This window comes from Saccopteryx bilineata, chromosome 5 (genome assembly GCF_036850765.1).
Source record: "Saccopteryx bilineata isolate mSacBil1 chromosome 5, mSacBil1_pri_phased_curated, whole genome shotgun sequence".
Lineage (NCBI taxonomy): Eukaryota > Metazoa > Chordata > Mammalia > Chiroptera > Emballonuridae > Saccopteryx > Saccopteryx bilineata.
The window spans coordinates 265,395,762-265,407,796 of record NC_089494.1 but is presented as its reverse complement, the minus strand read 5'-3'; the positions used below and the strand labels follow the sequence as shown (position 1 = coordinate 265,407,796).

Here is a 12,035-nt window from a genome sequence, read left to right as displayed (position 1 = left end):
AGCAGAGAGAGGAAAGGAGAGAAGGGAGGGGGAAGGGAAGCATTCATTTGTTGTTCCACTCAGCCGTGCACTCATTGGTTATGCCCTGACTAGGGATCAAATCCACAACCTTGGTGTTTCCGGTGGATGTTCCTAACCTCCTAACCGAGCTAACTGATAAGGGCTCTTTGCTTTTTTTTTTTTTTAGTGAGAGGAGGGGAGGCAGAGAGACCACCCTGGCAAGCCCACTGGGGGGCCTTGCTCTGTTGCTTAGCAACCAAGCTCTTCTTAGCGCCTGAGGCGGACACCATAGAGCCATTCTCAGCACCCAGGGCCAACTCCCTCCAAACGAGCCATGGCTGCAGAAGGAGGAGAGAGAGAGAGAAGCCATAGGGGGAAGGGTGGAGAAGCAGATGGGCACTTCTCCTGTGTGCCCTGACCTGGAATTGGACTCAGGACATCCACACACGGGGTTGACGCTCTATCACTGAGCCAACCAGCCAGGGCCTCTCTGCTGTTTTTGACACTTGTTCCATGCTGGCTTTGGCCAGGTGTGTCCCTTCAGGCTGGCTGCTGTACCCCCCAAACTGCAGCCTCATCGAAGCAAGTGATCCCTGATGACCCATGATCAGCATGCCCAGAGCCCCAATGCCTTTATGTGGCTTTCTGAATTGTGAATTCATGTGGCTCCAGTGGAGAAATGGGGTCCAGCTCAGGCCTAATGTCCTGCCATACCCAATGTGGTCCAGCTCGGGTCCCACCTGCCCACATGCTCTCACAATGCCTCTCCAGAGGACAGACCCACAGTGAACACATGGTCAGCAGCATGACGGGTCTGGGTGCCTGGCGAGGGAGGGCAGCCCTCAGGCAGGGTGCTAGGATTCCGCCAGGTCGGAAGTATCCCACATGGCTGCCCAAGGAGCCTGATGCCAGTGCAGGCATGAGGCCGCTTGAGCCAGGCTGCACATCTTGGGGTGGGGAGGGTGGAGGAGACCACTTCCCCTGTCCTGACTGCTACGGGGGCCTCTGCGGGGCCAGTTCTCCACCTGGGGGCGGCACCCCTGCCCACAGCGCTCAGGCTACTTGGGGAACAGTGGTGGTGAGATGAGCCTGGCCGCCTCCAGGACTCCCCCAGGCGGTCACGCCTCTGGTCAGCACCATCTCTCTGTCCAGGGTGCTTGTTTTTCGAAAAAGAACTGTGCTCTCCTGGGTGACCCCCAAGTCCAAGGCATCACCTGAGGGGTGGGTGAAAACAAGCCTGTGAGGCAATGACCACCTCACCAACCTGGACAAATAATCATCATGTGGCAACAGATCATCAAGATAATGCTTTATTCAACCCTCTCCATACGCCAGGAAGGTGTCTCGCCAGCACAGGGACCAGACTGGGTACACTGTTGCACAACAAGGGGGGCACCCAAGGCAGAGCTTGCCCAAACCCCTGGCCCACTCGCCAACCCCTTCAGGCACAAGGCAGACCAGGCCCTGGGCCACACAGCCGTCACAAAGGCAGGCCTGCAACCGCTGTGCTCTGTGACACTGTCCACCTCTCTTCCCGTGTCACCTCGTTTGAAAATCTTACTGAGCTGTTACAGGAACATCAATTCGGTATTTCAATAAAAACATTATTTCTAAAAAAAGATGCTCAGACGTGTAAACCCAGGGACCCTGAAGGACACATGGAAACAGCAAGTGCCCAGGGTCCAGTGGGTTACACTGTCGGGCCCAGGCCTGCTGTGAGAACCACTGCCTGGAGGTCCTCCGCAATGATTCTTTTTTTTGTTGTTGTTAATACTTTATTTTTAACTTTATTCAGTTTTTGTTTTTTTTTTTTAGAGACAGAGAGAGAGAGAGAGAGAAGGGAGAGGAGCAGAAAGCATCAACTCTTATATGTGCCTTGGCCAGGCAAGCCCAGGGTCTTGAACCAGCGACCTCAGTGTTCCCAGGTCGACACTTTATCCACTGTGCCACCACAGGTCAGGCCCTCCACAATGATTCTGATGCTGCAAAGTGACTGCAGAGCCCAGGTGCCACCTGCCGGAACCTCTGCTCAAAAAGGCCGGGGAAGGGGGCCAGGGCTGAATGTGCGTGTCACAGTCCGACACGGACTCCCGACAGGGCAGGAGGCAGAGCGCGCGGACAGTTCACACACAGCCGCCTCTTCCACACCTGGTCCGCGAGACTGGCTTCTAGACCCACCATCTGCTACCCCTGCACAAGAACTTCAGCTGCAATGAGCTCGGGAGAGTAAAAGCAAACACAGCCCTGGCCGGTTGGCTCAGCCATAGAGCTTCAGTGAGCGTGTGGAAGTCCCAGGTTCGATTCCCGGCCAGGGCACACAGGAGAAGCGCCCATCTGCTTCTCCACCCCTCCCCCTCTCCTTCCTCTCTGTCTCTCTCTTCCCCTCCCGCAGCCAAGGCTCCATTGGAGCAAAGATGGCCCGGGCGCTGAGGATGGCTCCATGGCCTCTGCCTCAGGCGCTGGAATGGCTCTGGTTGCAAAAAAGCAATGTCCAGTGGGCAGAACATCACCCCCTGGTGGGCATGCTGGGTGCATCCCGGTCGGGCACATGGGGGAGTCTGTCTCTCTGCCTCCCTGATTCTCACTTCAGAAAAATACAAAGAAAAAAAAAAAGCAAACACAAACAGAAGGGGATGTCATAGACCACTGCCCGCAGAAACTAAATGGCTCCCGCTAGCAGCTTGCGCACGAAGCCCTGAGAACTGGCGTGAGCTGTTTCTTTTCGAAGTTGCGGACAACCTGGAAGGGTGGTTCCAGAGCGAGATGGCTGCAAAGGGGAATGCAGGGCACCCGGCAGGGCAGCGAGGACGGGGACAGGAGCCGGGTGCAGCCGACAGGGCCCCAGAAAGACCACCACCTACAGACACAGTGGCCAAGCTCACAGACAAGCGTGCTTTATAGCTGAACACCAGCCTCGAGAACACGAGACAACTCATAATACAACTTGAAGCCTCCAGCGTGTACTGCTCAAACAACTAAAAAAACAAACTTTAGAACCCAGCTGTCACTGTACAATACAAAGGTTTAGATCTGAGAGTAAAAAATTTTATTCCGGCCCTGGCTGGTTGGCTCAGCGGTAGAGCGTCGGCCTGGCGTGCAGGAGTCCCGGGTTCGATTCTCGGCCAGGGCACACAGGAGAAGCACCCATCTGCTTCTCCACACCTCCCCCTCTCCTTCCTCTCTGTCTCTCTTCCCCTCCCACAGCCGAGGCTCCACTGGAGCAAAGATTGCCTGGGCACTGAGGATGGCTCTGTGGCCTCTGCCTCAGGCGCTAGAATGGCTCTGGATGCAACAGAGCGATGCCCCAGAGGGGCAGAGCATCGCCCCCTGGTGGGCGTGCCGGGTGGATCCCGGTCGGGCGCATGCGGGAGTCTGTCTGACTGCCTCCCCGTTTCCAGCTTCGGAAAAATGAAAAAAAAAAAATAAATAAATAAATTTTATTCCTATGTTGTGTCAAGTGTCTGCTTCAGTAGCACAGGAAAATTTTCAAGTAGAAGCTATCACTTTGGAGTCCTCCCCCTCTCTTTTTAGCTAATCTGACCAATCTACTCCTGTCTTCCAATTTCTATGTCTGGATTCCTCTAAAAGAACATTTGGCCTTTGCAGGGTGAGTCAGACAAAGTTGAGGCCACAGCACACCTGGCTCTGCCCACCCCATGCACAGGCCGGAGGGCCAGGTACTGAGACCACTAGACACAGGACTGTACACAGAGCCTACGGCCGGCACCAGGGGGTAACGCAGCACAGGACCAGGTGTGGCCACCAGCCTGCTCCTCCTGGAGGGGCTAGGCCAGGGAGGAGTTGTGAGCACACGCAGGCCCGGTGCTGCAGCACTGAACAGGTGACGTCCCGTGGTCCCAGGGCCAGGGCCACTGCTGGACGCATGCAGGGATGCCTGCTCTGATCACCCAGGGCCCACAAGGCGCCAACAACCGCATCAGGAAACACGCTCAGAGCCACAGCAGCACAATAATCACTCAAATGCTCCGTTTCCAGGGCTTCATTAGTGACACATGCCACGCTTTACATCGGGGCTCAGCGCGGTCAGGCCGACGCTGGTGGGGGACAATTCTGTACTTATTAGTTGGTTAAAGAATTAAGTGAAAATCAAAGGTAAATCAAGAAAGGGTTGACACACAGAACAGGAAGGCCATGACACACGGACGCTCCGCCACAGCGGGGTCCTGCGGAGGCCACGGAGCGGTCACACGGGGCCTGGAAAGGTGCACCATCGACTCCACTGACACCCACGCCCAGGCACCTAAGTCCGCAGACCAGAGTCTTCCCCTGAGCGGGGGGCCTGCTGGGAGTCCATGCGCTGGTCCTCTCTCCTCCCGGACACCGCCAAGGCGCAGGCCCGATTGTGTCGGCCGGACGCAGACACGACTCCCTGGGGGGCTCGGGATGCCAGACCGACTGACTCTTCATGGAATGATGAAAATTAAAAATTACTTTATGATGGAAGTTTCTGATTTATTCCAGACAAAACATCAGACGTGTCACTAAGCATCACCTCGCGTCGGGAGGCGGCGACTACCCCTTCACCTCAGCGGCCTCCTTCTCGGCCTTCTCCTTGGCCTTCTCCTTCTCCTCCACCTTCTCCTCTTTCTCCAGTGTCGCCACGATCTCGGCCACCTGGCTGGTAGAGATGTGAACGTCCTCTTTGTCCACCAGCTCGATCACCTACGCACACAGGGAAGGACAGGGACTCAGGGAAGGTTTAGGATGAGATGGCTCCACTGTCCCACCAGGGACCTGTGGGATCCTTCACTGCCCTGGTCCTCAGAGTACCAGACCCCCACCCCCAGGCAACAGGCTCCAAGCCCCAGGCTACAGGCATATGTCCCTATCAGGGCTGGGGGCCTGCCCTGGCCAGAGTGCAAGGTGTGCTGGGCGCAGACATAGGGCTGCTGTCCACACCAAGGCGGGTGGCAGGGAAGGGGCAGTGGCATGGACTTGACACCCGCCACCCAGCCTCCAAAAAGCACCCGCCCACTCGGAGCAAGTTGGCCCATGTTCTTGTAGCTGGCTGGGCAGACTGGAAGCTGTCAGGACCACATGTAAAAGCACCCGTCTCAGAAAGGTCAGAGCATGGCCTTCCTCACGGAGGTGGGCTCCCTCTCCAGGACTCCTGGGCTGCCCCACCTCCAGTACCAGGGACCCGAGTGGCACCCCTGGGGACACCTCCCAGGCCTCAGGAGGCTCCCCACACCCGACTCCTAGGACTGCCTGGCACACCTCTTCCCCAGGGGTCTGCTCAGCCTGACACCTGGCCAGTAACCCTGGCCAGGACCCCACACCCACCTTGAAAAGGTCGTCAATGTTGATCTTGCCGTCCTTGTTCTCGTCCAGTGCCGACACTAGGCTCTTGAGCTTGTTTTCTGGAATGTCCTTGATCTGCTTCATGGCGCTGATGAGCTCGGTGACGCTGATAACAGTCTCCCTGGTGGGGAGAAGAGCATGCAAGTGGCTCCTAGGCCAGCCTGCCCCTCCCTACGGGGATGCCCAGCCAGCTGGGACACAGAAACAGTCCTCCCTGAAGCTCCGTGCTCCCTGGGGGGTGCTCCTCAGGTCTGTGTGCGCTGGGGTCAGCCTTCTGACCAGTGAGGGCAGGTAGGCTCACAGAGCACAGCAGGTCAACCCAGGGGGGGGGCGCTGACCTCATCTGGGGGCGTCCTCCAAACTAAGGACAGCACCGAGCATGGTCCTGGGGGTGCCAAGGGTCAGCTACCACCACCTGGTGGGGCAGTTTTATTCTGGACATCATTACTGAGTGCCTGTGTGTGCAGGGGGGTCAAGAAGACGGGGCCGAGTGCAGCTGAGCTGGAGGGTGGGAAGTACAGGGGGAGAGGGGACAGGCATGGCATCCAGAGTCGCTGTGAGCAGACCAGCAGCCTGGAGGGAGGGTGGGAAGTACAGGGGGAGAGGGGACAGGCATGGCATCCAGAGTCGCTGTGAGCAGACCAGCAGCCTGGAGGGAGGGTGGGAAGTACAGGGGGAGAGGGGACAGGCATGGCATCCGGAGTCGCTGTGAGCAGACCAGCAGCTTGGAGGGAGGGTGGGGAAGTACAGGGGGAGAGGGGACAGGCATGGCATCCAGAGTCGCTGTGAGCAGACCAGCAGCCTGGAGGGAGGGTGGGCTGTGGTGGACAGGTGGCTGAGGGGCCGTGGCGCCATGCGGGCACACAGGGGGAGGACAGAGCACTACCAGGGAGGCTCATGGAGAAGGGAGACTGACATGAGGCTGGGTTTCTGGCTGGAACCGCTGGGTCAAAGGGCAGGGACAGTTGGGCACCGAGGCTGCAAACACTCTGGAGTCAGTGGTGCTGGGCCGTCCTGTCCTCGGCCCTGGCGTTGGCACCCGCACTCACCCTGTGGGCAAGCTGGGGGCAGCCGGGTCCAGCTTGCCGGCCTGCTGGTCTGCCTCCAGCTGCGCGAGCAGCCCGTCGATCTGCCCGATCATCTGCTGCACCCTCTTCGTCAGCCTCTTGCTGGCTTTGGACTCCTCCACCTCCATCTCTTTGCCAGTCTTTGAAAGCTCCTTCTTAATCTCTTGCAAGTCCTAATGAAATCATATTTTCATAAAAAGGCTGTCTTAAAAAAACTTACATTAACGTTTATCCTGTAAAGTGATTCACCCAGACCAGCATCCCTAAGGGGACGCACCGCGGCCTGTGCGCAGAGCAGAGGCTGCCGCCGCCCCGGGGCAGCGCCGTGCTGCCAGCCTCCCAAAGGGGACGCACCGCGGCCTGTGCGCAGAGCAGAGGCTGCCGCCGCCCCGGGGCAGCGCCGTGCTGTCAGCCTCCCAAAGGGGACGCACCGCGGCCTGTGCGCAGAGCAGAGGCTGCCGCCGCCCCGGGGCAGCGCCGTGCTGTCAGCATCCCGAAGGGGACGCACCGCGGCCTGTGCGCAGAGCAGAGGCTGCCGCCGCCCCGGGGCAGCGCCGTGCTGTCAGCCTCCCAAAGGGGACGCACCGCGGCCTGTGCGCAGAGCAGAGGCTGCCGCCGCCCCGGGGCAGCGCCGTGCTGTCAGCATCCAGCACACAGAGGGCTCTGGCCTCTGCAAACTCCACCTTGTCTGCAGCAGAGGAACAGTGCACCGAACCTCCACTTCCCTCCTCTCTGCTGAAAGAGGAAATACCTGGATGACAGAACCAAGGATGGTAGCGTCTTCTTAAACCCCACGCCAGCCCTTCCCAGGGGCAGAGCGGGCAGGACGGGGTGGGGGGGGGTGGGGAGGGGGCAGGAAAGGTTGTTTATGATACACCCCAGATTTCTTTTTCAAAATCTAAGCATGCTTTTATTAATTTTTTAACTTTTTTAAAATTTAATTAATTGTTTACATAGATTCTAGGATACACCCCAGATTTAAAAAATTTTTTTTTAACATTTTATTTATTCATTTTTAGAGAGAAGAGAGAGAAGGAGAGAGAGAAACAGAGAGAGAGAAGGGAGAGGAGCTGGAAGCATCAACTTCCATATGTGCCTTGACCAGGCAAGTCCAGGGTTTCAAACCGGCGACCTCAGCATTTCCAGGTCGACGCTTTATCCACTGCACCACCACAGGTCAGGCCCACCCCAGATTTCTGACAGAACCCAAGAGCATGAGGGCTGCCAGGAGAGTTTTAAAAAATGGCAAATTACTTTTACCAATTTTAAAATTAGTCATTTTTTCCCAATAGAGCTGTAAAAACACAGTTCTCCAACACAGGTTAGGAAATAATACTGATAAGTAAAAAAGACTTGTTTTCCTCAATCCTTTGAGTTGTGGAGTTTTTTTCATGGTCGTTGATACCCAGGAGTGGTGTTTTCCCCCCCAAAACGAAATTAGTTACAGTTTTATTAACTTAAAATCATGTTTGTTTGATAACCCATTTATGGGAACAAGAAGAACATACGTTTGCTTTTGTTTAATGTTGCCTTACACATTTTTAAAATAAATCATCATACTCTGGATGCACAAGAGGCACAAGGATGTACATGAATGTTCGTACTACTCAAAGGGTTAAAAAAATCAGTAAACACTACTAGAGAAAAGAAGTCTTTTTTGGGAAATGAGGAGCGAAAAGGTTTCACTTATCTACTGACCAGATTCTTCACCTCATACCTTCACGTGTTCAGAAATAAGAACATAAGCTTGGCATCTGCAGAGCCAACGGCCAGCTTCCAGGAAAAAGTGACCAGCTTCACTGGCTGGCAGAATCACTGAATGAAACTTACTCAGAATCCACTTTTCTCTCTCCAAATACCGTTGGGTGTTATACTCAACTCTTTTGCTTATCAAATATTTGATGGCAGTATAATTGGAGACCATTGGTCTGGTGGAAACCACCACTGCCTCAGGAGCAAACCCCACCGTGCCCATGCCACAGCCCCGCCCACAACCACTCCCTGTCCATAGGCCCCGCCCCACGCCCATAGCCCCACCCCCAGCCCACGCCCCGCCCCACACCTCGCTGTAGTCCTGCACGTCTCCCTTCAGCAGCTCCAGCTCCTCCTTCTCCTTCGTCAAGGAGGACTTCTGCTCCTTCAGTTTTGAACAGGCGTCACTGAGGATGTCGATTTCCTCCTTGGTTATTTCCTCTTCCTGGGGAGGAAACAAAGAGGAAACACCCAGGTGAAGGGGAATCATCCAGTGCGCATCCTGGTCACAGCATGTGGCAGGGTCTCAGGCAGCCTGTACAGGACCCGTCCTCGCTCTTCCCTACAGGAGTGCCCCTGTGGGTGCATCTGACACGTAGACACTCGTGAGACTGTCACCACCCAAGAGAAAAGTATCTGTTACCCAATGCTTCCTTGTGCCCTGTGACCCCTCCCTCCTACCCTGACTTGCCTTGTCTCAAGACTAGTCATGCTGGAGTTGTTTTTTTTAAGGTAGTCATGCTGGAGTTTTACACAAAAAGAATTTCGTCCGCCTTCTCTCACTCCCTGACGTCAAGATACCCGTGTGTGTCCCTTAGCTGCGGGTAGTCTCCCGTCCAGTGCAGACACCAAATTGGCTCATCACTGTCTGGGCTGTTCTAGATCCTTTGAATTTCCATGTAAATATTAGAGGAACTTGGGGAACGCCAATGGGAGAGCTTGCTGGCATCTTGCTGGCCTTGAAACTACAGGGCAGATGGAGACCAAGCACCTTCCCGAGTCCCGGCACCTGCAGGTGCAGAAACCTCCCTTCACCTGGCCCTGCCTCACCTACACAGCACTTCACAGCACTGGGTACAAGCCTTGTGTGTCTACTGTCTCTTTGTTTATGTTCATTTTACTGGTTTTAGGGAAAAAGAGAGAGAGAGAGAGAGACCAGAACATCAATCTGTTCCTGCAGGTGCCCTGACCAAGGATCGACCGGCAACCTTTGAGCTTCAGGATGACGCTCTAACTAACCGAGCTATCTGGGCAGGGTATATCTGTTTTTACATCTGTCCCCAAATAGTTCATCTTCTGCATACTCCTGTAAATGGCATGCTTTTGAGATGGCAATCTCTGATTCTTCATTACTACAAGAGATGCATGCTTTCAGATGGCTCTGCTTCCTCCATTCTGGTCTGCACGCTTTTCCTTTCCCTTCATCCTGCTGTCCTCCCCAGGCCCTCCGCGTAAGGACAGGTGGTGAGGGCGATGGCTGTGCCCGTGAGCCACTGCAGGTGCCGCCTGAGCTTGCTCTGCACCCATGGGAATGGTTGCGCCGATACGGTAATTACACGTTTTTTTTCTCCCTGAAAACCCCCGCAAAATCATGAGGCCCGCTTCTCGTTACAGAATAGCTGTACTGGATCTGCTAAGGCTGTCGAGATTTTACCCCTGAGCTCCCATAACATGCTTCCCCTTGTCTAGTTCTGGCCTCCGGTGATGCTCATCTCAGAAGAAGCTGGGGGCCCCTCACCCAGCTCCCCGCCAGGACTCCGCAGCACCGGACAGGGTTCCTCTGCACAGGTGGACTCGCCGCTCCCTCTGCCTGGGAAGCCAGGTGGGCCTGAGGCACCCTCTGTGGGAAGCTTTTCAGGCACAAACTGCACTTCCTGACTGGGCAGCGCTACTTGGCTTCTCTGCCCTGGCAAGGCCCATGTCTGCAGGGCCCACGGGGGCAGGGCGCGTGGTTTCCCTGCTTTACAGCATCTTCTCAATGAGCTCTAGCTCTTCAACTGTCATTTTCAAACGTCTGTACTCCCTGCTAACACATCTTTGACAACCCTTACTTCCTAAGCTTGCCCTTGAGTGTTTACTTTCTTTTCTTTGTTTTTTTCCTGAAGTGAAAGGAGGAAAGGCAGACAGACTCCCGCAAGCGCCCGACCGGGATCCACCCGGCATGCCCACCAGGGGCGACGCTCTGCCCCTCCGGGGCGTCGCTCTGCTGCGACCAGAGCCACTCTAGCGCCTGGGGCAGAGGCCAAGGAGCCATCCCCAGCGCCCGGGCCATCTTTGCTCCAATGGAGCCTCAGCTGCGGGAGGGGAAGAAAGAGACAGAGAGGAAGGAGAGGGGGAGGGGTGGAGAAGCAGATGGGCGCTTCTCCTGTGTGCCCTGGCCGAGAATTGAACCCGGGATTTCTGCACGCCAGGCCAACGCTCTACTGCTGAGCCAACCGGCCAGGGCCCCTGGTTGCCTTTTGAGTCCAGCTCCACTGACCTCCCAGGACCCCCTTCCTTCCAGCTCAGGCTCCTGGGCCTTCCCCCCCTTCCTCCTGGCCCCAATACCCTGGTAACCATGTGTTTGTTTCCATTTGTCCCTTGAGCCATGTCCCAGGAGTGGCCCAGACCTCTCCCAGGTTCAAGTCCATCAGTTGAGTGAAGCAGAAGGCCTCCCTGGCCTGTTCCAAGCCACAGCAATGTCCAAAAGCAGCCCAGAAAGCTCTGGAGAGCCCAAGCCACTCACCACTCCACTGTCCCCAACATGCTGCCTCTGCAGGTCACAGCCCATCAACTGCAAAAGCCCCAGTCGGGTGCGCTGTGTCTTGTCGTGAGCAGTCTGGATCTCCTGCCATCTCCCGCCCCCCCCCCCCGCCCTTCGGTTTTCCTCCCACCTCTGTGCCACAGCTGCTCCTGCCCGATGACCTTATACTGTCCAGCACGCCTCATCCATCCAGCCCTCAGCACCCCCTCTGGACAGAGCCCATCCTCCCAGGCGGACTTCGTGGCCTTGCCTGAAGTCCCCGACACAAGTCAGCTGCCCGCCCCCCTTCAGCTCCTGAGCAGGGCCGTCTGTGGTGGACATCCCCCCACAGTGCACCCGGAAGCTGCTGCATGCAGGCGCTCCCTGCTCAGGACCCCTGGGAGCTCCAGACAAAGGGGCCCACTTGGGGAGCAGGCTGTGCCAGGGCAGCAGAGCCACTCAGAATCAGCACACCACAGGCTGGGGTGCTGATGCTGCCCAAGCCCAGGACCCCAGAGGTGACAGAAATGGGCCTCTGCAGAGTGACCACACAGGCTCCTCTCACTGCCCCAGTCAGCAGACACGGGGCTGGAGACCCGCACTCAGAGTGCCAAGGGCCCGGGCACCCTGGAACAGCCGCCTCAGGCCCCTTCCAGAGCCGTGGGCACTGCTCTCAGCACCACTGCCCTGGGAGCCCTGCCGACGAGCTGGCCCGTCCTCACTGCTGCTCAGCTCCGTGCTGCGTCCCTCCTGGTGTGCGCAGGCGCTGAGTACCTTCAGGCCTTCCAGGACGGGGGCGGTGTCCTTCAGGACCTCTGATGGCAGGATCACGTCAGGCACTTCTGGCTGCAGCTCAGCCACCGGCCTCCCTGGGGCAGCTTCCACCACTTCTGGAGTCACTTCCTTCTGGAAGACAGGCAGGGCAGCTCAGCAGCCTTCCCGGGCGCCCACACCAGCACTACTGTGCCACGGGCCAGAGCCCAGCACGGGAGCACAGCCGCTGCTGGACAGTGGAGATCTGTAAGAGCCCAACACTAAGCAGCGGTGAGCTGCCTTCTGTAGGTGCCTGTGCACCTCTCCAAACGGGTGGTTCAGAAGAGGCCCTGGCCGGTTGGCTCAGCGGTAGAGCGTCGGCCTAGCGTGCGGAGGACCCGGGTTCGATTCCCGACCAG

General features: G+C 56.9%; 1 protein-coding gene across 3 annotated transcripts in view; it reads right to left on the bottom strand.

Annotated features, from left to right (window-relative positions):
• Positions 1-3,985: 3,985 nt before the first annotated feature.
• Positions 3,986-12,035, bottom strand: part of LETM1 (leucine zipper and EF-hand containing transmembrane protein 1) — a 43,637-nt gene continuing 35,587 nt past the window's right edge. The window contains exons 10-15 of one of the 3 annotated variants that reach the window (XM_066232936.1): positions 11,638-11,769; positions 8,452-8,586; positions 6,372-6,562; positions 5,305-5,443; positions 4,514-4,683; positions 3,986-4,422 (exon numbers count right to left, since the gene is read on the bottom strand). In XM_066232936.1, coding sequence (XP_066089033.1) covers positions 4,534-4,683; positions 5,305-5,443; positions 6,372-6,562; positions 8,452-8,586; positions 11,638-11,769 — 747 coding nt within the window. In that variant the 3' untranslated portion in view covers positions 3,986-4,422; positions 4,514-4,533. Of the gene's footprint in view, positions 4,684-5,304; positions 5,444-6,371; positions 6,563-8,451; positions 8,587-11,637; positions 11,770-12,035 lie in introns of all 3 variants that reach the window. The other 2 variants (XM_066232937.1, XM_066232935.1) reach the window with 2 other exon arrangements.